The sequence below is a fragment of the Perognathus longimembris genome, chromosome 3, assembly GCF_023159225.1.
Source record: "Perognathus longimembris pacificus isolate PPM17 chromosome 3, ASM2315922v1, whole genome shotgun sequence".
Taxonomy (NCBI): Eukaryota; Metazoa; Chordata; class Mammalia; order Rodentia; family Heteromyidae; genus Perognathus; species Perognathus longimembris.
The window spans coordinates 1511881-1539361 of NC_063163.1; the positions used below are offsets into that span (position 1 = coordinate 1511881).

The following is a 27481-nucleotide window of genomic DNA, read 5'->3' on the forward strand; positions in this document are numbered from 1 at the left end:
CGGGAGCCTTCTGGGGCGTTCTGTCTCTCCTCCGCCTGGGTTCCCCCCTTGTCTTGTCCATGGGTGGTCAAGTCCTGTGCGGATGACCGTGGCCCACTTCTGGCCTGGCCTCTGGGAGCTGGCGGCCACATTCCTGGGCTCCCCAGTGGGCTGGGCTTCCTGCCTGACTTCCGCTAGCCGGGACCATCGGGAGGAGCCAGCCTCCCCTGGGAAGAAAGCACAGGCCCTGTGGCTGATCTCACTGACCTGGGACTCCGTGGGGGCGAGGGCAGGGCAAAGGGAACATGCTTCTCACAGAATGTTCCAGTTGCTCGAGTTCTAGACTCTAAAGCATGGATGGCCTAACTGCCGATTGCAGATGTGGGGAGCAGCTCCTTTTGCAGATGTGGGGAGCAGCTCCTTCAGAGCCGGAGCTACCGGGCTGGCCAGAGCCCACCAACTGCGCAGGCCTTGGGATTTGGCTGAGAAGCCCACGCGTGAAGGAGAGCCGGGACTCTTGCATATTCTGTAGTGGTAGCTGTCCCTTGCATGCCCAGAGGCTTTCAACAACACGCAGGGAAGACTGGGGCACGGCTTTTTGTTTAGATATTTCAAAAGCAACATAGCCTTTGTCTAATTTAAAAGGGATCTTCTTTTCAGTAGTGAGCCCTTGCATTGCAGGCAAAGACACCCCCATATTTCAGGGTGAAATCCAGCAATAGCTATTATAAGATGGAAAGAGTGGGGGGACCAGAGCGGTCATGCGGCCAAATTGATGATGGAGTTTAGCAGAGGAGACACGGATCTTAGGATTTTGTCATGCTAAAAATCCATTTTGTTTTTCACAAAACCACTTGCCTAAGAGCTTGCCCTTTGAGCATGTGCCAAAAAAATCATTGTCCTGAAAGCGACGTTTGCCAGGCATATGGAGGTGCCACGTCTGTAGAGCTGAGGCCCGTAGGGATGGTACAACAGGTTCCTATCAGCCTGGGCTACATTGCATTGCCTGCTCAAGACAGACAGACAGAGAGACAGACAGACAGACAAGGCGAACAAACCCCAAACAAAACAAATAAACCAAGCCTCCTCAAACAAAATGAAACCACTCTCCTCCCACAGAGCTAACCATGGGTAGATATTTTTAGGATTACCGATTCCTTGGAGTTGCCCCCTGGGCCCATAGTTTGTGACAGAAATTTCCTATGTGAATAACGGACATCAAGACTTCCTCCAGGAATGTCTTTCCTACTATACGGATACTTGGTCTGAGATTGGCATTTCTGAATTGCACAGTACGGGCTGGGGAGGAAGGCCCTAGTTTTTTATTGAATGTCTTACTTCATATTTCCCTGAATGTGTTCTGTGACCTGCCCTGTATTTGGCCTAAGGCAAAGCTGCCTATTCACCCCCCTCCCCACATACCAGTATTTCTTTTCTTCGTTTTTTTTTGGGGGGGGGGGCAGTACTAGTGTGTCAGGGCTTTGAACTTGCTAGTTGTTCACTTTACCTCCAGACCCTACTTTTTGCATTTGTTATTTTTGAGATAAGGTCTGAATTTATGGTTAGACTGGCCGAGACTGCAGTCCTCCTACCTGTGCTTTCCCGTGTTGCTAGGGATGACCGGACAATGCACCCATATTAAGTTTTTGAGTGAAATAGTCTTGTGAACTTTTATGTCTGGGCTAGCCTCGAACCTTGATCCTGTGATCTCTGCCTCTCGAGTCGCCAGGATTATAGACTTGGGCCCCCACACCCAGCTGCTTGCCGGTATTTCTGCGGAAGGCTGGCCAGTGTGTAGCATCGTGGCCCAGAGCCCCCGCTCCGGGGTCCCGGGTTTATCCTCTCGCAGCTGTCTATGGAACTTCACTTCCGTAACTTCCCTCAAGTGGGTAGCTCCTGAGACGCGTCGACATTTAAGGAAGGGAAAGCCCCGAGCCATCACGCAGCCGCCGTAGCCTCACGCCTTCCGTTTCTGCAAGGCTGACGTTTCGTGGAAATTGCCATTGACCTCTAAGTCGAGCACCCCGTTGCTTCGGGCTGTCGTTGAGTGGCTGTTGCTGAAGCGTGGGTATTTGGCACTATTTCCTACGAAGACTCGGAGGATAATGGAGTCTCCGGAGGTGCGGCGGCAGGGGAGGAGACTATTTGCCCCCAAGTGGAAGAGACGCACCATCTCCCACCAAGGCTGCTGCTGAGCCCTGGTGTGACTTGGTCCTGCCTCACCTTCTGGGCTTTTCTGGTCTGGGCACTAACCTGGTGACTAATGAGTGATTAGCCCGGACAGTTGCCAAGCAGCTCCAGCTCCCCAGGTCTTCCGGGCTGTTCAGGTGGCTTCCAGGTGCCCGGGGTCTGCGTTAGCTCAGTTCCTTGTCTGTGGGCTTGGGGTCTGCACTGGTCACTTGAGGTAGAAGGAGCAGCAGCCCCACTGGATTGAGAAGCCACCGTCACTGGGGACTGCTCCTCCTCGTCAATGCTAAGGTGCCATCTGGTCGTGGCTTAGCAGGTCTGAAACAGAGATGACGACAAGGGGCCACGCACCCCTGAGTGGCTCCCAGCGCTTCTTTCTTAGAGTGGGTGTCACGATCTGTGCGGTCTTGGACGAACCGTAGCTGCCATGGAAGGCGCGGGGTGTCGGGGGGGGGGTGGTGGTGATAGGGGAGTAACGGGCTGTGTGGGCCTGTGCTGTGTTGCCCAGCAGAGGACCCGGCTCAACCTGTCGTGTGGCCAGCGGTAGGGGCAGGGCAGTCAGCCGCTGCTGCCGTCTTTATACGTGTTGGGTGGTTAATCGGTAGCACGGAAAGATTTTTATTTATTTATTTATTTGGTCACGGGACTGGCCATCAGAGCCTGGGTGCTATACCCTGCCACGCTGAGGCACAGCGCCACTTCCGGTTTCCTAGTGGTTCATTGCAGGTCAGGGGTCTTACGGGCTTTCTTGCCTGGGTTGGCTTTGAACCTCAGTCCTCAGATCTCAGACTCCCGGGTCGCTAGCCCTGGACGCCCAGCCACAGAAAGATTTTGGCCCTCATCGCGGAGTGACCCTGAGCGGACACCGAAAGCCCAGACGGTAGAGCAACGCGGAGCACATGGAACGACTTAAAATGTCAGGAGTCATGGGAGCAGAGGCTGATGTTGCCCGAACTGTGAGTCAGAGGAGGAAACAGATCTCCGCTCCTGACTCTGCTTGGCCTGCTGACAGCTGCCCCATTTCCAAAGTATAAAATTAAGAACAGCTTACTGTCTCAAAGGTACTTGTAACAGATTTAACTCCGTCAACTAAGTATCTCCAGATGTCATTGTTTTAGGCAGAAGCTCACCATGGTGACGAGGCCGTGGCTGGGTGCGTGGTTAAACTATAGGCCTTGCGCTATTCATAGCACCATTTTCTTTTCAAGAAAATCTTCTTCTTATCACCGGAAGCAGAATATGGATATAAATTCTAGACATAGAACAGTATCTAATAAAGCCTGACTACTCTTGTTCGTGTCACGCCGTGTGCTTCCTGGCCATCGGACGGCTCTGTCTGCTGTGGCTTCGCATTTACAGTCTTCTAGGCACACGTGTACTGTCGTCTGTTTAGTGAGAACGGATGCGTCGGGTTCTGGTGGCAGCCTTGTCCTAGCTTGCCGGCTTGAGTTTCCGCCCCAGCGTGGCGGGGATGGTAGAGCGCGGGAGGAACGCACACGCTCTTTACATAAGACGACGGGAGACGGTGGCCTTCCTCCCTCTCCGGTTCTTACCGCGGGGGTCGCCTCTTCCTGCACTTGAACATTATCTTTTATGCCAGAAATGAACTCGCTGCAAGGGCGTTTTGTGGCCCTGGATGCCCGTTAAATGAACCTTCAGACTTTCTTTCTGGCCCCGAAATCTTGCTCATTCACCTTCTGTTGTCTCTGTGCGAGGGTCTGCTGTGGCCTGAGCAGAAGTCCCTTGGAACTGGGAAGATGCCGTACGGCGTTCGCGTTAGGGAACCCGGGTCTCCTGGGGTCTTGGGTCTGAAACTCCTCAGCCAGAGGCACGACATGTTCATGGTCTTACAAGGGCGATTCATGTAGGTGCCATCCTTTGCCCCTGGACTAAGGAGGGTTTTGAGACGTTGACCTTGAGGACTGTCCATTTGGCAAGAGAGGCACACGTGGGCAGTGTGCGTTGCCCCCACCGAGTGGCCTGTGGGCACCTGGCATGGCGGGCTGTTCCCACGGAAACAGGCAGGCCCGGTCCAGGTCCACAGAGGGTGCAGAAGTCCCATGAAGGCAACTGCTGGCCTGGGTTGACGTGCCCTCCTCCTTACGTGTGTTTTCTTTTCTTGCAGAGCGGTTGTGCTGGCTCCGGCTGCGGCGGTTGTGATTGCCAAGGAGTGAAGGGACAAAAGGTGAGCAGCCAGACTTTCACCAATAATTCTTCCTTCATTGCCTTCGTGACATAAATCATTAAGCCCTCCTATGTCAGAATGAACAATCAGCCATTTACGCAAAGCCTCATTACTGTGTGAATGATTTCCCCCCCAGCAATACAAATGAAACAACACCAGACTTAGAGTTACTCTGAAAAATTCTATTATTTAATAGCGAGTCTCCAGAGATTGGGATAATTAGTAGCAATGAGTGGTTAAAAAAAAAAAAGAGTATGGATTCTTCATTTTTAACTCTTCAAGAGTAGGGAAACTTCTTTTCTACGAAAGGCTGTTTGGAACTTATAACATCTTCACGGACCTTAGGAAAGGCTCAGTGCAGTCAGACAGCTGAGGAGCGCTGGGTGGGAAGCATCTGAGTCTAGGGGAGCCAGGGTCCCGGCTGGAAAAGCCTGTGATTCAGTCATCTTCTCAGAAATAATAGAGAGTAAATCTAGCATTTCTTTTCCTGAAAAAAGGAGAAAAAAGTATCTATTCAACATGAGGACTTTCTATTCAAATTAGTATTAGGTTTTTTTTTTCCCATTTCATTGAAATCGTCTTCCAGATGACTGAAATTTATTCCCGTGCTGCATAATTGTCTAGATTTATGTATAAAAAGGTAAGTACTTATTATCACTTCCCAAATGTACTATGTTGTCTTGGAGTAAGCGGTCTTCTCATTCAGGGGTCACAGACGTAGATAAGGAAGGAGAGCTTGGCAGGCAGGCAGGCAGGCAGGCAGGCAGGCAGAAAGGCAGAAAGGCTGCCCCTTGGCATTGCATTTGCCTGTCTGGGTTTTACCTGCCAGGCTGAGCTGTGTCTGGATGCTGAGCTAGTCACCATGGAAACTCCTCCTTCAGGTCTTCTTTACACACACACACACACACACACACACACACTCCCCTACCTGTGGGATTCAGCGAATTCTGCTGTATGCGGTGCTGTTTTGTCTCCTCTCAGCCGTGTGCTGACACGCATGTCACTGTGTGACCGTCAGTGGCACAGGCATGACCTGGGGGGGGGGGGGTTTCTGAGTGAAGGAAGGAAATGAAAACAGTCTGGTGATTTCTCCGATCCACTAGAGTTCATCTGATGCTCTGCCCCTTCCCTTGCCAGATTTGCTCTAGCCACTCACAAGTGGGCATTTACAAAAGTTAATAAGAAGAAGGGGCAGGTGTTTCTCATCTTACAAAACTTAAAAAACAACACCCAGCCAGGTACCCGCATGAGCTCACTGGACTGACACAGAAATCCTGAAGACGCTGCGAACAGACCTTTGACAGGGCAACAACTGGGAACAAAGGCCTCTGGCGGCCCAGTGCCGTCCTTCATCCTGTGTTGGGGAGACAAGCAGCGTCCGAGTCTCACCCCTGGAGGGGAAGGCTCTATTCACCCACTCGCCTGGTCCCCCCTCTTCCTGTGGCCTGCAGGGGTCCCTTAAACACTCTTCTATCGAGCACACACCTGTGGGATCCTCGTTAGAGCCCATCAGCGATAACCAGGGGGAGGTCCTGGGGCTCGCTTCCCCCCCCCACCCAGTGATGGCTGCTCCCTCTGGGAACCAAGGGCTAAAGAGGCAGAGCAAGTGCAGAGCCTTGAGTTCAAGTCTCAGCACTGAAAAAGTGCAAGTCGCTTGGAGGCTGTGAGCCCCGGCTCCCTCCTGAGCGCAGGGCCGGCCCCTCGTGCCCTGGGCCTCTGGCGGGCTCGCGCTGGCCCCCGGCGGTGCTCGGCCAGTGCCAAGGCCCGGGGAAGGCAGGGCCTGCGGTCACAGAGCGTTCGGCTGCCCCCCGGCCCCCCAGCTTGCTGCGGTTCTCATGGAGGTTCTTTTGATGGTCTCAAATGTCTGGAAATTAAATTCATTTGAACAGGGGAGACACACCGCTCCGAGAGAGCTCAAGTTACCTCACCGGGACAGCATGGAAGCCTGGGAAATGTAGAAATCTTTGTTTTCTGTGCATCCCTTTGAGGAATACTTTGACAATGTTATTTGTTCACAACCCAATAGTGCCTTGGGTGTGCTGGAATCTCTCCAGCATCATGAGCAAATCTCTTTGGGCCGAGTCCTGCTCTCTGTGGAGCTGCAGTTAATGGACAGAATGTCTTAGAGGCTCAAGATGTTATGAATGGGTTTTAATGCAATGGGTCGCTGCTGTGTAATCTCATTATTAAATCATCAATGCAGTACCAAGCTGTGGAGCTCTGTGGCCTCTCCCTGGACTTCAGGGTCCTGCCGACTTGTTTATTCTCCCACTTCCTGCAAGGCCCCTCCTGGCCTCCGATGTTTTCTCTTAGGTAATTAGTCTGGTGTTGCACACTGCAGCTTTGTGTCCTCTGGAGATGTGTGCGGGGATGCTGTCGGCCTACACTCTCTGCAGTGTGAGGGAGTGTTTGCTGGCTCAGTCATGGAGCGAGGCCTTTCTTTCCCTTGACAACTTGATTTTCTCAAGCGCCCATTCCCAGGAGTCCTTCTGTGTGCTTGGGAGCCAACCGCTTACATTTTGGTGGGACGGAGATTGTACAGGAAGTCTCCCAATCATTGAGCCATGGAAACCCTTATGTACACGAAACCACCGCTGTGTCCTGACCCCACGGTGTCCAGAGAGGGAGCTTGTGCGGTCTAATCTGGAGGAGTGGAGAAGGCGGGTGCGGTCGCGGTCCTGGCCAGGGACAGCTCTGTCCTGTAGAGTGACACGCAGCCTCCTGACGTCACAGTTGGTGGTTTCTAGTGCAGGGATTTTTTTCCCCCCATGTTTGGCAATACTGGATTTGAATTCAGGACCTCGTGTTTGTGAGGCAGGTGCTCTACCACTTGAGCCAAGCCCCAGGCCTTCGTACCGTGGTTACTTTAACAAGTAAGGTCTTCCATCAGTACTCAGGCGAGGCTGGACTGCCACGTTCTTATTTCATTTCCCAGCATGACTGAGGTGACAGGTGCGTGCCGCCACCCCTGGCTTTTGTTGGCTGAGTCTTCTTCCCTGGGCGGGCTCCAAGCCTTGACCCTCCGGGCCACCATCTCCTAAGTCACTGAATTACGAGCGCAAGCTGCCGACCCGGCTTCTGGCTGAGCCGTTCTTGGAAGGGCCGTTCTTCAGCCATACCCTTCGGGCCTCAGAGAAGATCGCTGAGCAGAAGGGCGATTCCAAGCAATGGTGGCAGTTGCGAGGTGATCTTGTGCTTTCGCCTGTTGCTGGGCCCAGTCCTTGGCCCCAGGTGGGGAAGAAGCCCCTCATACCATCGAAATCATAGCCCCCCAACACGAACTCAACCCAGCAGTGACATCGTCCTCGCTAGAACGCTCTGAGACAGCCCTCAGAGCTGTGCCTTGAAGACAGGCGCCTCATCTGATTGGAGGACGGGGGCCGGTCTGGCGGAGCCTTGAAGACAGGCGCCTCATCTGATTGGAGGATGGGGCCGGTCTGGCGGAGCCTTGAAGACAGGCGCCTCATCTGATTGGAGGACGGGGCTGGTCTGGAGGAGCCTTGAAGACAGGCGCCTCATCTGATTGGAGGACGGGGCCGGTCTGGAGGACCCTTGAAGACAGGCGCCTCATCTGATTGGAGGACGGGGCCGGTCTGAGGAGCCTTGAAGACAGGCGCCTCATCTGATTGGAGGACGGGGCCGGTCTGGAGGAGCCTTGAAGACAGGCGCCTCATCTGATTGGAGGACGGGGCCGGTCTGAGGACCCTTGAAGACAGGCGCCTCATCTGATTGGAGGATGGGGGGGGCGGTCTGGCGGAGCCTTGAAGACAGGCGCCTCAGCTGATTGGCGGACGGGGGCCGGTCTGGAGGAGCCTTGAAGACAGGCGCCTCATCTGATTGGAGGACGGGGGCCGGTCTGGAGGAGCCTTGAAGACAGGCGCCTCATCTGATTGGAGGATGGGGGGGGCGGTCTGGAGGAGCCTTGAAGACAGACGCCTCATCTGATTGGAGGATGGGGGCCGGTCTGGAGGAGCCTTGAAGACAGGCGCCTCATCTGATTGGAGGACGGGGGCCGGTCTGGAGGAGCCTTGAAGACAGGCGCCTCATCTGATTGGAGGACGGGGCCAGTCTGAGGAGCCTTGAAGACAGGCGCCTCATCTGATTGGAGGACGGGGGCCGGTCTGGAGGACCCTTGAAGACAGGCGCCTCATCTGATTGGAGGACGGGGCCCAGTCTGGAAGAGATTCCTTCTCTGGCCTGGACCTCTGGGAAGAACTAAGTGTAGTCGTAGGCACTACGTGGTCTCCCCTTTGTTAGCTGAACGGCCGGCAGTCTGCCCGTCACCGAGCTCCCATGGACTGCCTTGAATAGACATGGCCTCAGGCACTGTGCTGAGCATTTTATACTTATTATGAAACTCTCCTTCTTCTAGAAGAAGCCGACTAGTGGCTCGTCTATGGTGTCCTGACTGCGGCAGGGCTTCGGAGCGGGTGGGGTTGGTGTTGCGGGCTGTCCTGTGTACTGTGTTGTGCTGAGTTTTGCAACTCCCCTAGCGTTTTCCCACCCGGTGCTAGCGGTGCCCCCCCTTCCCCTGTGACACATAAACGTCTGCAGATGTTGCTCGCCACGCCCTGGCTGAGGGGTACGGATGTGCTCAGGATCGGGTGCCTCTCGGCTTAGACACAAGCGACAGGACCCCGGCACTCACCCGGACACGTTCGCCTTCCTCGTGATGGTTGGGTAAGCAGATCCTACTGGGAGAGCCAGCCCAGGGGCACCTGTGGCCCCTTTGGTAGGTTGCCCCGAGCCATGAGCCACCGCGTTCCCGTCTCCTGCGCCAGGGCCCAGGCCTGTCTCGGGACAGGAAATCCCGCAGCGCCCACCACATTCTAGTCCTTTTGGGGATGATATCGTGAGAATCATGCAAGCACCTTAGCCTCTAACAGTGCTTTGTAGATGAAGGGAGGTCTGCTTCTCACTGAGAAGGACCAGGACTGTATTTTATGGGTACCTCTGGAGAACCCAATGATCTTCAGTTTATAAATACATTGACCTCATCGGTTATCATCATTTTACCTGGTTCGTCATACTTTTGGCCATGATTTCATGGTGAAACATAAAAAAGGGCTGGATGTAGTGGCTCATGCCTGTAATTCTGCCTACTTGGGAGGACTGATGTTTAAGGTTAGCCCAGGTAAAAGTTAGTAAGACCCCATCTCTGACAGTGAAGCGGGCATGGAGGTATATGCCTGTCATCTCAGTTACAAGGCTGGCATCGCTAGGAGGGTCGTGGGGTCTGGGCTAGCTGACCTTATCTGATACTTGAGATGTTTGAGAGCTCGCCTAGGAGACATGAGTGCCTGAATTCAAACCCCCCAGTGCTCAAAAAGCACCAAGGATAAATGCATCACTTTTATCTTCTACTTCATTTGTAGACCAGCGAGTCTCTTTTTACTGCTCATTATTCCTTGTATTTGACTAGATAGGTTTGCATTCCTCAAGGGTCCATAAATCAAGACCAAGACTATCTTTCTAGCGGTAGCAGAATATTGTAAATTTCTTTCCCATGAATTACGCTAGATTAAGGTTACGTTAAAGCTACCCCCCCCATTTCTTCTGAGATACTAAATTATTTTTCAGCAAATGCAGGTATTTTTGTGTAGAGTCTCTGAAACTTTGAGTATACTGGGTTGACTGGGGCTAATAACCTAAAACTATTCGTAACGATGGGGACTGACTAATAAAATGCCTTCTGTAGGGAGCCACACACCACAAAATGTGAAATATATACGCAGCCAAATTGCTAGGGGCCCTGTCCCGCCCACAGGTCCTGCTGTTTCCCCAGCCTCCAGCAGCCCGGGAGGGGGGACAGCTTGTTGATGTTGCAGACGGCCCTGGCTGGCCGTGAGTGCCATTGCCCCACCGAGAGCGAGCGTCCCCAAGTCCTTCTTGGCCATGTTGCTTCACCTGCACATCACCAGCAGGGTGATGAAGGCCCAAAGACCAGCCACAGGTCCCAGCTGAGGCCACTCCGTCCACAGATGGAGGCAGGAAGGCCAAAGACACAGTCAGGAGCCCCGAGCATCACCAGACCACAGAGATGTCTGCCCGTCTCCACGGCCAGGGCCCGCGCCATTTGTGGTGTTTGTAGCTTTTGGATGCTTCTGGAAGGGGAAACATGAGCCGGCTTGTGTGGAAGGTTTTCCTGCAATCACCGTCCAGTTTGCAGCAAGCCCTGTGATTTTATTATCCAGTTCTAGAATCCTCGTCCCTTAAAATCCAAGGGAACCTGGCTCTCCCCACGTCCAGCCTTTCCAAGCTCTGCCTGTTCTGCGGCTAACGGCTTTTCCGGATGGACATGTTCTTACAAGCGCTGTCCTGACTGTTCCTCTGCCCTCCAGCTTCCGGGGGGGCGCCATGTGCCATGTTGGTTCTGGTATAGGATGGCGCTTCTGTGCATCTGGGGACATACCGCTCTGGGCCATGGGTGCCCGTTGGCAGGCTTTCCCTGCAGAGGGCTCCAGCACACGCCTTCTGGCTCTGTCCCTTCGCTTTTCGTTCAAGGCTGGCACTCTACCACTCGAGCCATGGCTCCGCTTCTGCCCCCTTCCCCTCCCCCTTTTGGGGGGTGGTTAAGTGAAGATAAGAGTCCCACAGACTTTCTGCCTGGGTTGGCTATGAACCTGGGTTGGTCAGCTCTCCTCCTCCTGAGTAGTGAGGCGGGCTTGCGTGTTAGATGTCCCTGCTGGGGTTGTCCTGCCGGTCCGTGTCACCTGGTCCGCGGCTGTTGGAGCTCAGCCTCTTTCACAAAACCTCAACCGGACAGCTAGTTTTGTTTCCATGTTCCTGAGGAGCAGGAAGAACGGGCGTCACCTGAGCGTCATGGTGGACACTTTCTGTGGGGACACCCTGTCATGGGCCAGGAGAGCACTGGCAGTCCTTGTCTTGATTATTTGTGCATTTCTTTCTTTTTTGTAAACAGAGCCCTGACAGAACTTTGGCTGGCAGGAAAATAGCTTTTCTTTTAGAAGGAACAGCATGAGGCTGTATGTTTTACTTCAAGATCAAAGGCTTCACATGAAGTCAATGGCTGCAGTTGGCTTTCCCTCGGGTCTGTGGGAAGAGTGTCAGGAGCTCAGAAGGGGTTTCTGGACCTCGCATGAGGGCGGGAGGGGATGTTGGTGGAGCTGGGGGGGGGGGGGCTGGCCTTACAGGATGGTATGGCCATAGGAAGTGGCCCAGCACAATACCCAATTAAACAAAGGAAGAACCCCGTCAGCCTAACGAGAAAAGCAGAGGACTCCGGGGAAGTGGTGCCCCTTTGTTTTATTTTCCCGTTTGGCAAATCTGTTAAAATGTCAAAGGTATACTCGAGAGCCATACCCACCCAGAGTCCAGCCCACCTCCCCCGTGAGCACACACTCTTCTAAAAAATAAGTTATTACCACAGTGCCTTCCTGGCCCAGTTCAGGCGTCGAGAGAGCAGCTAGGAGCAGCCAGATGGGGTGGCCGGCTGATTTCTAAATCCCTGTACCGGAGCCACTCTTGCTTTAAAGTCCCGCAGGAGGGACGTTCCCCCGGTCAGTCTAAGATTCCACCAGCCAGCACGCATGTCCATCCACGCGCAGATAGATAAGAAGAAGGAGCTTTCAGTAAGGGACGAGAGCGAATAGGACCTTCTTGCACATTGCCCTAGATGGTGGGGTTTGTACCAACTCCTCCTGAAGCCTGCCAGGTCAGGGGGCTAGCTGGACGACCGTGGGTATGACGCTGCGGCCCCCGGGGTGGTGGTTTTGCCTCCTCCTGCTGAGGGTTTAGAGCCCCGGTGGGTTGGCCGTTACCTTGCTCGCGCAGCGGTGCACATAGTCTGCTCCCGGCCCCACACAGTGCTGGGAACAGACTGGCAGGGCCCGGCTACCCTGCGGTGGGGGGCGGGGTGGGGAGGACGGACACTCAGTTCTTCCAGAGACAATGGCCGGTCAGCTGACCCCACCATCGTGCCTGCCAGGGCAGAAGGAGTAGACAATGGAGGGGACTTCCAGCGTGCGGTGATCACACTGTGGGGCTCGGGCTCTGGGGACCTCCAAGGCGGCCTGGGCGAGCGAGCGAGCGAGCGAGGGGGAGATGGAGGAGGCTCTGTGCCCCGGGCCGGCCCCAGAGGAGGCCTGCGCACGCCTCCCCCCACGCCACGAGCCGCCGCGCTGCCGGCTCTCCTCCCACGAGTTCCTCGCCCCCGCCGCCGGTGCCATCGCCGGTCCTCCGCTACCCGCTGCCCACCGGGCTCGTTTCCCAGCGTGCCGTGGGGCGCCTGTGACATCACATCCCGTTGCTGGCGCGCTCTCTCTCCGTCCCACGCGCGCACACGCAGATCCGCGCCACGTGCGCACGCACACGTCCACTCACGACGTTCACGCGCACACACCTGGGTGTTACACACGCCCGGCCCGTAAGGTGGGCACGCACAGAAACACACGGGCGTGCCGTCAACAAGTAAACGCGCACAGGGCGTGTGCATGCAGACACACTTGGCACACGCACACACAAACACGAACACACACCGGCTGTCTGGGCTGCCATCCCCGGGGTGGTTTAGCAACCACAGCAATCTATTTCCCATAGTCCTGCAGGCCTGAAGCCCGGAGCGTCGGCTTTGCTGGGTGTGCAGGCCGAGGGAACGCTGTGGTGTCTTTGTGTGGGGTGTCCACCGTCCTCAGCGCCCTGCTTCCTCTGACCGCCGCCGTCGCGGGGAGGACTCAGAGCTGGGGGCTGTGTCCATCCTGGGCCGGGGGACCGAGCCTCTGTGTCCTCTGTGTGTAACGGGGGCGGAACTCAATCTGCACAATTCCTGGGGGTTGGGGGTTGAAGTCGAGACGGCCTCACCGGGACGACCCCGGTCTCGGGGCTCCCCCCCACCCCCCGAGCGGGGATGCCCGCTCTCCTCCGACTCGGGGGGGCTTTACCGCACATGCTTTACCGCAGGAGCTGTGCTACACAGCCAGCGTCAGAATTCGGGGTTAATCTGGAGGGAAGGAAGGTGGGGCCCCGGTGGGCAAGGGGTGACTTGACGAGTAGACACGTCCTTGGGTCACATCCTTTTTTGGCCATCTGTTCTGGAAAAGGGCCACGTGACTCAGCAGCATTTCGGATCCCGCCTCCGCCCTTCCTCGTTTCCAGCCTCCTGAGGTCTTCTTGACCGCAGATCCCAACCCAGCCTCCCCCTCCTCCTCTTCCTCCGTCTTGGGAACCGCCGGGCGCTCGGGTGGAGGCCCGAAGCGTTTGTCATCATGGCCTCTCCATTTGGGAATCCGCCGGGTCTTCCTCAGCTCACTTCCCAGATCATTCCAGGCGGCCATGGGAAGTGATGCGGGCCACGGGCGTCACTTTGCTCCGGTCCTGCCTCTGGTGGCCGTCCCTGTCTTGGGGACACGTTGTCAGATTCCATTTCTGTGACCTGCCTGGTGGCTTGGGGCCCAGAACAGCAGAGAGGAAGGAGGGACTGCCGTTAGGAAAGTGGCCGGGTCGGGGCCCTCTCTCCCTGGGGTACCCCGCTTGCCTCTCCTTACGCCTCTGTCTCCAGCATGCCGCGTTGATCTGTGCCTCCCCAGCGTCCTCTGGGGTGCGTTTCCACCCGTGTCCACAGAGGGACAGCAGGAGGTCCTCGTGTCACCCTAAGCTAACGTTCCCAGCCTCCCTGCCCGTGTCCCCCGATGCCACCAGCCACTCAGCCGCTCAGCGAGTGCAGGTTGGGATTTAGTTTCTAAAGTATCGGTTTGCACGATGACGCTCAGCCCCTGGCCACCCACCACCGCTCTGTCCCCGTGCAGGGCATTGCTCCCCGATCCCACCTGGACCCCTTGGGGGTGCTCTGCCACGCCGAGGAGTATGGGCTGTGACACAGCATGGGGGTCTGAAGTCGAGAGCGTGTCCTTCTCTCCTGGGGTGCTAGGGCTTGAACTCGAGGCTCCGGTGCTGTCCCCCCGTTGTTTTGCTCAGAGCTGATCCCGTGCCACTTGAGCCACCACTGCACCGGTGGCTTTTGGTGGCTCATCGGAAATCAGAGTCTCGCGGACTTTCCCACCCCGGCTGGGATCCGGGGCGGCCGGGGCAGTAGGCGTGAGCCCCTGGTGCCCTGCCCGTTGCCAGTTCTGACGTGCTGTGCTGCGTCTGAGGACCTGGTGAGGGATTGGAGGTGTCCGATGGGTTCCTGTGGGTTTGGAGGGCTGTGGGGACCCAGCGTTTCCACAGGAGAACAGTTTTACATCAGGCAGATCGAGGAAAGACACTTCAGGCTGCTCCACCTCCCGGCACCCTTCCGCCGGGGGTCCGGGGGGATGGCCTTGGTGACCCCGGACCTAGGGCCTGAGGTGGCCCCGGGGCTGGCCTGGCTCCGCCTGCCTCTTTCTGGATGGTTTCTCTCTGTCTTTTCTCTCCAACACACCCACACCTGGCCATCTAGTCTCTCATCAGTCATTTTAAAGAATGCAAATACCAGATACATGGGGAGAGGTCGTGTTTTCACATTGTACCATTATTTACAGCTTAATTTGATGAGAACGTTAGTGCCTCTCAGCTGACCAGCCGTCATGGAATCATGTCTGCCTTCGTTCTTAGCCAAGGAATTTAGCTTTTTTTTTATCTACCAGCATTCGGTCATTAAGGAAGCAATACTATAAATTCAGATCTTTAAGATGTCTACAAATAAGCGTGGTGGAATCGGCATTCATCGCCTTGTCTACGGAGTTTCGTTCCCACCGCCCTCGCCCGAGCCCAGGAGGAAACCCCCTCTCCTCGAGGACCTCTGGGTCTCCAGCCCTCCTCCCTCCGCTCACGGCGCCGCAGGCTTCTGTGTTCACGATTGTGATTGTTCGTGTCAGGATATCGCCTTTCAGTTTTTTAGATTTACTGTTATCACAGACAAAAAAAAACACAAAAAAACCCAAAAGACAAAAACCCCGACCCAGCCCATGACCCAGTTGGTGGCATTTCCTGACTTTTATACGTCCTAGTTTTGTTCCAGGACCCTGTCACACCCACGCCCATTCCCAAGATGAAATTAACAACATCCTCATCCCTGTAACACGAACACTCTCCAAGGAGGGCGAGGGGGGCGTGCGCGTCAGTGCTTTCTTGTCTCCTTAACTCTTCAGGACACTGGGTTGGGAGATCATGAAGATAAAACAAGCCGTCTTGAAGACCAAGGTTTCTTTTTTTTCTCGTCCAGATTCAGAAAGGAGCACGTTTGTGATCCATCTTCCTGCCTTCCCGGTCCTTCGCCCACACCGGGAATTTAAAGTCAGGATGTAGACCTTTGAGAGATTTCAGGGAATGAAAAAGAAAATTAAAAAGCCAGGTAGCCTTGCCTCTAGTGAATTGCCCAAGCCCTGAGGCTGAGCTTTGCCCTGTGGCTCCGGGGGGCAGGTAGACATTTCTAGAGAAAGCCTTGAGTTTGGGCAGGGTGGGGAGGCCAGGCCCGCGGCTCTGAGCACCGCCGCAGAGTCAGTGGGATGGAAGCGGCCTCCTTGGGGTTCCCCCTGCCTGGGTGACCTTAGCACAGCTTCTGTTGTCAGCTCCTGTCATAGGACCGTGAATACATGTATGGAAATCTCAGCATGACACCCACGCTTTTGTAGTCAATGCACCCCCGACTTAAAGAGAACAAGGCATCATTCACATTAATTCTGGGCTCATAGACTATTCCTGTCACTTAATAGGCCCCAATATTTGGGTTGCCGGTTTCATATTTAATGGTAATTAAATTTTGAGTTCTAATTAAAATTCTTTCCAGAGACCGGGAGAGAGTTCTTTCTCGTTGGCCTCGTCAAGATGATTTCTCTTCGCTGTCCCAACACTAATGAATTGAATGGCCCTTAGTATTTAATTGTATTACTCATAATAAATTAATATAATGAACACTTAGGATAAAGGGGTTCATTATAGCTCCAAGGAGCCACTGGGGAAGATGGCGTTTGGAAGACGTAATGCAGGCCCAGAGCTCCCTCTGGTGGCGAGAAGCCAGAACCCCGGCGGCACAACAGGACCAGCTGCGGCCGAAGCCCGAGCTGCTAGCTTTCTGAGTTCCTGTCTGCAAGATGGGGGGCGGCCGGGGTGGGGTGGGGTGGGGTGGGGTGGGTGGGTGGGTGTCTAGCCGGCATCTCCTGGTGTGTCCAGGGTGGAGGGGGCCACCTGCGGGTTCCCCAGAGGGCCCCTCCGCCGTGGAGATGCGCTTTGGGCGGCTGGGAAGGTAGGTAGATGCCCAGGGCATCTCAGCCAGTGCGGCAGGCCGTCCCCGTTCCGGCCCGCGGGGCCCTGGCTGGTCCCAGGGAGCGGCCGTCGGCAGACGCACGCGGAGCCGTTCACACCCCGCTCTGCTGTGGAGTAGTCCTGGAGGACAGCCATGGGGAAGAAGGCAAGAAGGGGGTTATTGAGCAAGGCAGAGTCCTGCATGCGCACACACACACACACACACACACACACACACACACACACACGGCACCCAGGGGAGCACCTCCGTGTCTCTCAGCTCGAATCATCCAGAAATGTCTGGGACATTGGAAGTGTCATCAGGGACAATTGGAAATTTTAAGGCTTTATTTTTCTTTCTTCCTTTCTGCCAGTAATTTGACTTCCTCCCTTTTGCCAGAATTGTTTTAACTAGGTCAGTGAAGTCTGTTTGCTGTCTGTTTGCTTTTAGCTGTCTTGAGGGGGAAAGTTTTTCACTTTGTTTATAAGAAGGCAGTCTTGAAGGCTCTTTGATTATCCCCGTGTTGAATGAGGGCTGTTGGGATTCATTTCTTTCTCACGGGCTGATGTTCAGACTGGACTTCTGAGGTCAGAGAAGCTCTGGTTGGGTTTCTCGGAGTGGAACCGTGAGGAATACCCACCCCCCCACCCCCCGCTTCCCCAGCCCTGGCCGGGACAAAAGGTGGTAGACAAAATGGCAGCTCAGGGTGGCATCAGCGGTCAAGGCCCTGGAGTGTCTGAACCTCTGCGTGGCGAAACCACCCCGAGGCCCGTCTTTGTGCTCAGAGCCAGCAGGAGGGCCAGGCCCCCTCCCAGACCTCCTTTCGTAGTAAATGTTTCTGTTCTCTCCCCCTCCCCCTCCCTGCTCCCCTAGTCCCGGGGTTTGAGATCAAGCCCTGGGAGCTGTCCCTGAGCTTTTGGGCTGGCATTCCACCGCTTGGTGCCGCGGCTCTGTTTCTCTGTTTCTGGCTTTTGGTAAGGATTCCATGTGCTTTCCTGTTCGGGCTGGTTTTGAACTGGGATCCTCAGATCTCAGCCTTCTGAGTAGCTAGGATTACAGATGAGATGTAAGCCACCGGCAGCCGGCTTGGTTGTTGTTTTTGAGAGACCGATTCATTGTCCGGACGGGCCTGGAACTCACGGTCCTTCCGCGTTAGCCTCCCGAAGGCTGGGGTTATGGGCGTGGGTCACCACCATGCCTGGCTAATGCTAAAGGTTGAAATGCGAGAAGTAACCGTAACCATGCGCACGGCGGTCCAGTGAAACGGCACACGACGCTGAGTTCCGTTCGCCGGGGCAATGTAGAACCCGTGTCGTTAAGGGACCCATGTCCTTTGAAGAGTCCAGTGTGTTCCACAAAGCCTAGGGGAGCGAGCCCTCGCGTCTGCCTCTTGGGCAAGCGAACCCTCTCTCCGCCCCCCCCCCCCCCCGCCCTGTGCATGCAGAACCCCTGCTGGTAGCCCTGCAGCCTTTCTTTCCACGACCCTGTGACATGGACCAGGCCTTCCCGCCACTCTCCCGACCGCACGGCAGCCCGGACGCGGTCCTGCGGCTAGATGCCTCGGCGGTGGCTGCGTCCCAGGAATCGGCCTGGTGGGATTTGGGGCTTGATATTGCGGTCCTCCGGTGACTGGGATCCAAAATGGCCCCCTCGGCCCTGGACGGACGGTGAGGTCTGGGTCCAGACACAAGCACCTTCGCCCCTCGGTGCGGTCAGCCTCGCTGGAAAGTTCCTAACGCGAGACACCCAGTGACCAACGTACCACTGACACAGCACCAGGTCCCAGACAGAGCTCTTCTGCTGCCAGTCAGCCTGGGATACAGGCATCAGGCGGGCCCGGCGGGCCCCAGAGGCCAAGCCTGGACCCCCAGCCTGCCCAGGACGCAATTCCATCTTGACACTTGTTAGACGGGCGTGTGGACGCCCTCCTCAGGCTGGGCCACGCCGCTCTGTTGGTGGATCTAACATCTTTCCTCCATCTTTTTAAATGAATGCCAAGTTCCGTGCCCAACAATGAGCGGGAGGGCGTGCGGTGTAGAGGTAGGGGAAGGGCTCTGCATGGCTCCTCGGATTCGTTTTGCTTTCTATGGTTGATGGAGACGCAGATGGCCAGGGTGGAGGAGATTCCAGGCTCTAGCAACATGCTGTGCGTGTTGTGGTCCCTTGTGAAGATCCCGATCCTATTAAGTACAGAAAACAATCAATGAAAGCTTGGTCTAAACCCAAGGATCCATGTGGGTCGTGGAAATAGCTATCATATGGTCTTTGGCTGTCAGATTATGTGGTGACTCTTTCAGATGCTTTTCTGTGTTCGCAGTTTTCGTTGTTGGCAATTCTCTTCCAAAGTTAGAAACTTTATACCCTATCAGCTTCAGCCATCCCGGGCGCTTTATTTGTGTTTGGGTATGTGAAGGAGCTCTAGTCCAGCTTTTGATTTCCTGAATCATGGGTTTGTTTCTATAAAGCATTGTGAGAGGAAGGGAAGTAATTGAGCATTCTGAAAAAAAACCTTTTCTGCCCACGTTTTATGTGTTTTTTTTTTTAATGTGCTTGCTGTAGATAATATAGGAAGCACACATCTTAAGTTGCTCCATGCATGAAACTCTATTTCATGCGTAATTTAGAGTGGCTAATTTCGGTTCCAAGTTTGCTTTTCCATGCTCTATTCTTTCATCTTTGTAAGCAATGGGATTTTGTTCTCCCCCGCCCCCAACTTCTGAATTTGATTGTTTCGGGATCCAGCAATGACTTGCTTGCGCTGTTGGTACACAAATCCTATGTATTGTAAAGATTTATTTTTTTTTAAAGGTTGACTGTCATTAAAATGACTTCTTCGGAGGTTAGAGCTCTGTTTCACTTTTTATCGACGCCCGATGTGTGTGCATACTTTCAGATATAGTATCATAATTTTGTCCATGAGCCTCTGAGTGTAATGACCAGAGCAGAGCAGAAAAATTAGCTTTCTGTCACCTCTGCCTCCCGTCACCTCCGCACCGAGTACCTGCGGCCCATTGACCGCTTGGGTCACGCCTTTCCTCCTGGCTTTTGCTGGTTCCTCGGACACAGAGAGTTTCCCAAGCAGGCACCGGGGCCGAGTGTGAAGCAGGAGCCTGGGATCTCAGCCTCCCGAGTGGCTCGGGTGACACGCCCAGGAGTCACCGGCCCGTGGCTCGGTGCTGCTCCGTGTTTCCCGGCACGCGTGGTGCTGGCCTCGCCCTTCACGCACGCCGTGGGAACGGCAGGACGGAGGGCCCCCTCCTCCCTCCCCCCGGCCTTCTTCACGCGGGGCCTCAAGCTGCAGCCGGAGGGTGGTCACCGCGGGAGCCCTGCCCGCAGCAGCTGCAAAGTCTGGCTCTGAATCTCCCGGCATCGGAGGCCCCCGCGCAGCGCGCCCCGCTCTCTGCTCTTCCCTGTCCCCGGGGGGGGGGGCGGGGCGGGGAATGTTCTGGAAGCCGGGCCGAGTCCTCGGCTCCCACGCAGCCCGGCCTCCGTGCCAGCTCGCTGTACGGCTGCTTCGGTAGCCAGCCCGCGGCTCCGCGCGGCTCCGGTTCCCAGGGGCGGGAGACGGGGGAGGAGGCGACGATTCCTGTGCAGTTTGGCCTGGAAAAGAGATTAGGGAAGTTTAAAAAAAAAAAAAAAAAGATTGTGGGAGATGGCAGGGAGCGCAGGGCGGGGGCGTCGTTTCCTCCGAGGCGACCTCGTTTCGAAACTCTCGGGGGGGGGGGGGGGGCGGGGGGGAGGGGATGTGGTCGCCGAAGCCCTCTGGTGACATCTGGGAAGGAATGTGTCCTGGTGGCGAAGGCCCGGCTGGGAGTTCAGCTGGGGCTCTTCTGTTCCCAGGGGCGGGGTGGAGCCCTCCCCATCCTCGAGGTGACCCGAGAGGGTCTGCCGGGAACGAGCTTGCTCTAGTGACCTAGAAACGGAGGCACCCCGGCTTAACCTGACCTCGTTTCTAGCCCCGGCCGCGGTGCTGACTCAATGAGGGACGGGTCGCCATCGGTTCATCGGCTCCATTTCCCCCCCCCCCCCCCCGCGCATTCCATGAGTGAAATGAGCATTCTCGAGTCTTATCTCCACGGGCGGGAGGGCTGGCAGCGCCGCCACCGTTCATTAAGTCCTAAAAATACCCCGCCGGGCGCCCCAGAAGGCTCCGTGCGCGGCCGGTGCCGTGCCCATTTCCTTCCGCGCTCGCTCAGGCCGGGTCGGGATTGCTCTCTCCTTGCCGCAGTGCGTGCAGTGCTTCCCTCCCTTCCTTGTGCGGAAACGGTTGTGCAGGGCACACTTGGTTGTCGCGGGTGTTTGCCGTGGTGGTCGTGTCTTGCTCCCACCGACCCCTTTCGCCTTCACAAGCTGTGATCTTGGGGACTTGTTCTTTCCTAGCAACTCGGGGCCTCGGGGAGGAGGCTGATTGCACACACACACACACACACACACGCACACACACACACACACACCAGACCCCCGGCTGCCGGGGCTGCCGCGTGTCAGTGTCCACTCCTTCCGGAAGATTCCCTGAGCCGCCGGCCACCGTCCCTCGTCTGTGTGCTGGTCAGAAGGCCTTCCCGTGGCTCTCCACGCGCGATGGCCTGCGTGAGGAGAGGGAAAGGGAGGCGTTGCGCTCCGAACCAAGAGACCTGGGAGGGAAGCACTGGGCTCTGACAGCTCCTTCCTGGGGCGTGTTAAGAACCAGCCGACAGCGGTTTGCACTGTACACGGGGGCCGGTGTCTTGGTGTCCCACCGTGGTCACGGGTGTTTTCAGATGGACAACCGAACTGTGGCAGTCTCCTGAAAATGCCACCACCTCGTTGGGTCCCTGTGGTGGCACACCCCGTAATATTTCCGGGGTCAAACATCAGTGCCACCTTCCTCTGAGAGAGAGAGAGACCCACCTGACACACTGACCTTGAAACCTCAGCATGTAGTTTATTGATAACTAGAGGATGAGTGAAACCATAATCAAATTAGTGAAAAAAAAAACCACTATCGTTTCATTTACCTAGCAAAACAGTATGCTATACTATACCAAATGCCGCGTGTCATGCATGAGCCTTTTCTTCCCTTAAGCGTTTAACAGAAGAAAAGAAGAGCACCCGGAGTGGACTTCAGCATCCGTTGTCACTGACTGCATCCATCCTTACCATCACTCACTGTAGACTCACCCAGTAGTAGGTCGAGCTTGCAAAGACTTAGTCATGGAGAAACAGCCAGTAGGATGAATGGGTGTATGGATGGGTGAACTGGATGGAGGGTTGAATAGATAGATAGGTAGATAGATGGATAGACGAGTATATGGATGGGTGGGTGCATGGGCAGGTGGATGGGTAGACAGCAGGGTATTTGTTAGGAGAACTGGCTCTGTGATTTCGGAGGCCATGGAGACCCATAGTCTGTCACTTGCCAGCGGGCGTTAGGGAAGCCGGTGTCGTGACTCAGTCCCAGCAGAAGCCCTGGGAAGCTGGCGGCTGCTGGCGATACCCTCGGGTCCAAAGCCTGCGGACAGGAGCGGGAGGGGACGAGCTTCAGCTCCGGAGAGACAGAAGCCCTCTTTCCTCACGCTTCCTCGGCCCACGCTCGGTCCAGGTGCCAGTGTCTTGCAGAACCGCCTTGCAGACAGGCCCACCTGCGGCGCTTCTACCACCGAGGCCGCGCCTGCCGTTGTTGCCTGCTGCCTTTCCCCCACCGATTTTCAGCTGCCGTTCGTCTGACCTCTGTGTCCTTCCCGCAGGGAGAAAGAGGCCTCCCGGGACTGCAAGGCGTCATTGGGTTTCCAGGAATGCAGGGACCCGAGGGGCCCCACGGACCGCCGGGACAGAAGGTGAGCCGGGCGGGGACGGGCGGAGCGGCGGATCTCACCCACCCGCGCGCCGGCGGCGAGGAGAAGGGCTGATGGCGTCTCTGTTCCCTTCCAGGGTGACGCCGGAGAACCAGGACTTCCGGGCACGAAAGGGACGAGGGTGCGTATACACAGGGCGCGTGCGGAGCCAGGGCCTCCAGAGTGGGCGCGCCCCTCCATCCCGGGGCCCCCTCCTTCCCCTCCTCTCTCCGTCCCTTCCCTCTGCCTCCCGTCTCAGAGGGCACGGGCGGTCCTGAACCGCTGACGGCCGCTGTGCGTGGGCAAACCCCGTGGGGTCTCCCCGGTGCCCTCGCCCTTCTGTCCCGCTTGAAGAGTCCTTTGCGCGTGTCCTTGAGTCCACGGTGTGCAGCGAGGGACTCCGTCTGTCGTGAGGAGACGCGATCGTCTCTGAGCTGAGCTTGCCCGTCCTCCTTCCTTCTCTCTTCACTTTCTTTTCTGCTTCCATCCCTGGAAGGTGCATACAGATGGCGACCTGTGAATCAACAACCCTCTCACTGCGGGCCACACTGGTGGACCCTTCAGGAGAGAGACCATCAGGACCCAGCTAGAAATCACTGAGTTTTCCTCCCAGGGAACAGATCGAGCTTCTTCCCAGTTGCTTACCATCTGAGCATGAATCGTATATTATTTTTAGCTGAGGTATTACCCGAAGAAGGCAGGGACTTGATGTTTGGTAGCCAGGGTCAGTTTCGATGTGATCTTCTGCCCTCCGGCTGGAATGGCCGCCCGTGGACTGGGCCCTCAGTGCCTCCTCTGCTCGGTCCCCTTGCGCAGTGCGCGTGCGCGAAACTTGGAAGCTGGGGCTCTGGCTCCATGAGCCGGGAGGATGCGAGGAGGAAATGAGGCTGGCTGTGCTTGATGGAAAGGCTTTTGTTTCCATCTCTACAGGGGCCGCCAGGAGCATCCGGCTACCCTGGAAACCCGGGACTTCCTGTACGTATGCACAATGCACTCTGCATTCTTGGGAACTCTTTTACTGGCCAGGGAATTTCTATTTTTGGTTACTTCTTCACTGGATTTATTGCAGGGTATTCCCGGCCAAGATGGTCCCCCAGGTCCCCCAGGGATCCCAGGATGCAACGGGACAAAGGTAAGTTTAGCACCGAGGGTCTCCCCTTTGTGCGTGCTTGAGTTATTGGCCGTAATTGGAAGGTTACCCAATCATACACGTTTATTTGATAAGGAAATTGAGTCTATTCCTATTTATGTGCAAGAAAGGTATACACATGCCCTTCTTTTTCGGCTGACTTTTATCCTGAAGTCGCTCTTTCGCACTAAATGTTTTACTTATAGTTAATTGCTAAATCAAATGGGGGAAGTGCTCTCAGGAATCTTCATCCCTATTTACTCTGCAGTTGGTTGTATTTTTTCTTTTGTAAGACGGCCCGGGGATATAACTTGGAAGTGATTTTTCACGAGCCCCAGCGGTTTCCCCGGCAGCGGTGGAAGCGTGGTTTGGGGTGGGCGACGGGGCTCTGACTGCCTCGGTTTCTCTTTCAGGGAGAGAGGGGGCCGATGGGGCCTCCCGGCCTGCCAGGCTTCAGCGGCAATCCCGTAAGTACAGGGCTGCGGAAGGCAGCCTTTCCGTCCGTCTGTCTTCTTTCTCTCCTTATTTCTTGTGTACTCATACCGCAGTGACATGCTGGATACAACACAACTAATGCCCGAACTTTCTTTCCCAGGGACCACCCGGGTTGCCAGGCATGAAGGTAGGTTTTATTTTGATTACTTCGTCTGACTTGATTTGGTTTCGCTTTACTGCCGTTTACTTATTGTACCGCACTCATTACGAGGAATCAGTCGACCACAGATGCCATAAAAACGAATTTGGGTTAAATGGCTTAGCTGACCTATTACGATTAATGCATTTCCCCAAACATTACCTTCAGTGAATATATAATAGTAAACAGAATTTTAAACAGAACTTAGAGTCTGGGCTGAGACAGCCGGCACAGCTTCCTGACAGGCAGTGAGCCCCACTGAGAAGTGGGGTACGCGGGTGGGTGGATACCTGGCCGTCCAGACAGACGGACGGCTCACTGGCCCTCCTGCATGGCCGAGCCACTCGGACTTCAGGCCTGCTTAGTCCCTTTCCCATCCTCTCCTCCCTTCCCTCTCCTCTCCTCCTCCCTCTCCTCCCTCTCCCCTCCCCTCCGCCCCTCCCCTACCCTCCCTTCCTCCCTTCTTCTTTTAGATCTCTTCCAGGCCTGTGTGTGTGTGTCTCGGGCTTGGCCCCTCACCCCCCGGGTTTTCTGAGAACCTTGGAAACTCTAGACCCATTTCCCAGCAGCAGTCCTCATTGTGTGCGGCCTCGTGACCAAATCACAAATCCTTCCCGGGGGCTACCTCTGTCCCCAGGGCTGGCAGCGGCGGGCGTGCGCGTGTGCGTGTGTGTGCGAGCGCGCGCGTGTGCACGCAGCCGTCCACGCTGGTCCTCCGTGCACAGCGGGAGGGGGGGCCGGTGTCTCCCTGATTCCAGTGCAGACGGAGTCTGAAGCCCAGCCGGGGAATGGTCTGCCCGCGTAGAGCGTGCATCGAGTGGATCTGTGTTTCTGCACGCGCGGTCCGTGCTCACACTTGCTCTGCTTCTCCCCCACTGTAGGGAGATCCAGGTGAAATACTTGGCCACGTGCCGGGCATGCTGTTGAAGGGAGAGCGAGGATTCCCCGGCCCTCCAGGGATGCCCGTAAGCATTGCACGATGCCACAACCCGTGTGTGTGTGTGTGTGTGTGCACGTGTGCATGCGCGTAGCCTCCTCCCAGCCTGGCTGTGACCTTTCCCCTCCCTCCCGCCTCAGGGCTCGCCTGGACTTCCAGGCCTTCAGGGACCCGTCGGCCCTCCAGGATTTACCGGACCACCCGTAAGTGTGGGGGGCCCTCTGTCAGGCAGGCGCTTAAAGGACGGGTGTATGGAGGGATGGGCCCTGGGTGCGAGTCCTCCTTACTTTGCCAACAGCAGAACCACCTTCCGTGTGTCCCCGGGCTGTGCCGGAAGGGTGATCTTCCGGGTGCGGCTAGGAGGCTCCGCGGACCGGGGCAGAGGGCTTCCAGGCTGAGCCGGAGAGCCCGGGTGGACGGGCCCCTCGGGGTGGAGGGCACAGGTGGACGGGCCCCTCGGGGTGGAGAGCCCGGGTGGCACTTAACGCCCACAGCCTCTTTGGGAACCACTGAGCTCACCGGCGCCCACAGAGCAAGGCTGAAAGGTGGTGAGGGGAAAAATACCCAGTAATTGTCCCAGGCCATTCCTGGTTATTTGCCAGTGTTTATAAGAAAGCTGTTAACCACAGAATCCTGGGGTCACGTTAGCACCAAGAAGGATGGGGAGCCCACAAGGGTCATGTTCGTTTGTGGACCACTGTGACAAAATACCCGAGAGAGTCAGCGGTAAAGGAAGAGCCGTCTGCCCCCTCTCCCGGCTCAGGCTTTCTGGGTGTCCTCCCTGGGACCCGTTGTTTCTGGGATGGTAGGGAACTGGGCGTCGTGGCAGCTGGCCCGGCGTTGTGCTGGGTAGCAGGTGGCGTGGCAACGCCGTTCACCTCATGGCCGCCGCGAAGCAGAGAGAGAAAGCAAGGAAGTGTCAGGCAGCAGGGATTCCCCTTCCCAGGCCGCAGCCCAGCGCCTTTCTCTCCCTGCCTCCTGGGAGCCCACTCAGGGAGAATCCACGGTGGGGCCAGCACACACACACACACACACACACACACACACACACACACAACCCCATCTCCGCGCTCTCTCAGCGGGGGCCTCTGGAGACGGTTTCTACCCCCCCACCCCCGGGTCGCAGGTTGTGAATTGTGTTTAATGAGAATGCTCCCCCCCTACAGGGTCCCCCAGGCCCCCCTGGCCCTCCGGGTGAAAAGGTAAAGATACTTTTTGTTTACTGATCTTTCGCTTTACTATGGAACTATCATGAAATTCCCATGACTCCTGTTCTTCAAGTTCCTGTAATAGTTCGGGAAAAACACCACCTCGTCGTTAACCCAGAGGTCTATTTGATTGTGTCTATCAACCGTTTACCCATACAGTACGATTATCTATCCCGTACTGTCAGTCCATCTCTAGCCCATCTACACATATCCTATCATCAAATCTATTATGTCTACATTATATACAATATATCTACAATATATCTATATTATCTACATTATCTTCTATCTATGTATCATCTACTTACCTACCTGTTATAATCTGTCAATGACCTATGAGTCCTTCCTTCTTTCCTTTTGCTCACTTTCCGGTTGTTGCTTTGGACTTACCGACCGTCCTCTTAGTTTCCCAAAACCAGAGTTTACAAACCTTCGATTTAAGGAGAGCTTTTCACGGAATTCTTTGATAATAATGGTCCAAAAATCCCTTTAATAGACATCGAGCACCGTATGACCCCCCACACCTAGTTCTTGCTTGGAACGCTTCCTCGAGCAGCTTGGTTTTGGACCAAGCGGACGCATCCGCTCTGCTGTCCATAGCTCGGCATCTGGGGCCCACGGGGCTGTCTCCCCGAAGTGACTTCCCTCCTCACGACCCCTCTTGTCTAATCTGTAGGGACAAATGGGCTCGAGTTTCCAAGGACCCAAAGGCGACAAGGTGAGCGTGTAGTTCTTTGCGTTTCCACGTTTTTCATTTTTAAATCACAGTTCTAAACCTGATGGTGTCCCCCCCCCCTCCGAGTCAGCCTTCACTTCCTCACCCCCTGGCTCCCTGTCTCTGCCTGCGATTTGGCTTCCACCTCTAGGATCACTGACTTTTTACTCCATCTCATGGATCACGCCGGGCCCCTCACGGCGCCCTGAACGCGCTCTTCCAAGCGGAAGCGGCGGGGTTTTAATGTACGTGGCGGGCGTGGGGTTCTGCCCGCGTGGCCCCCGTCGCTAGGAAAGCCGCGTCTAGGCTACCGCGTAGGGCGCGACGGTGACTTCACAGCTCTCAGCCTGGCAGCGATGCAGGCTTCCCCCTAGGAGAAGGAGATGACTGACGGCCGATGGCCCCCATCGTACCACCCGGAGGGGCCCGGGTGGAAATGCGCCCCCCGCCCCACCCCCCGGGAAGGTGGGTGTTCCGGGCATCCGTCTTCCCTTTGGGAAGACGTCACTGACG

General features: G+C 55.9%; 1 protein-coding gene across 2 annotated transcripts in view; it reads left to right on the forward strand.

Annotated features, from left to right (window-relative positions):
* Col4a1 (collagen type IV alpha 1 chain) overlaps positions 1-27481 on the forward strand; it is a 107357-nt gene that overhangs the window by 44408 nt on the left and 35468 nt on the right. For both annotated transcript variants that reach the window (XM_048341093.1, XM_048341092.1), the window contains exons 2-12: positions 4292-4351; positions 22259-22348; positions 22443-22487; positions 23276-23320; positions 23415-23477; positions 23888-23941; positions 24070-24096; positions 24990-25073; positions 25186-25248; positions 26212-26247; positions 26930-26971. In XM_048341093.1, coding sequence (XP_048197050.1) covers positions 4292-4351; positions 22259-22348; positions 22443-22487; positions 23276-23320; positions 23415-23477; positions 23888-23941; positions 24070-24096; positions 24990-25073; positions 25186-25248; positions 26212-26247; positions 26930-26971 — 609 coding nt within the window. The remainder of the gene's footprint in view (positions 1-4291; positions 4352-22258; positions 22349-22442; positions 22488-23275; positions 23321-23414; positions 23478-23887; positions 23942-24069; positions 24097-24989; positions 25074-25185; positions 25249-26211; positions 26248-26929; positions 26972-27481) is intronic.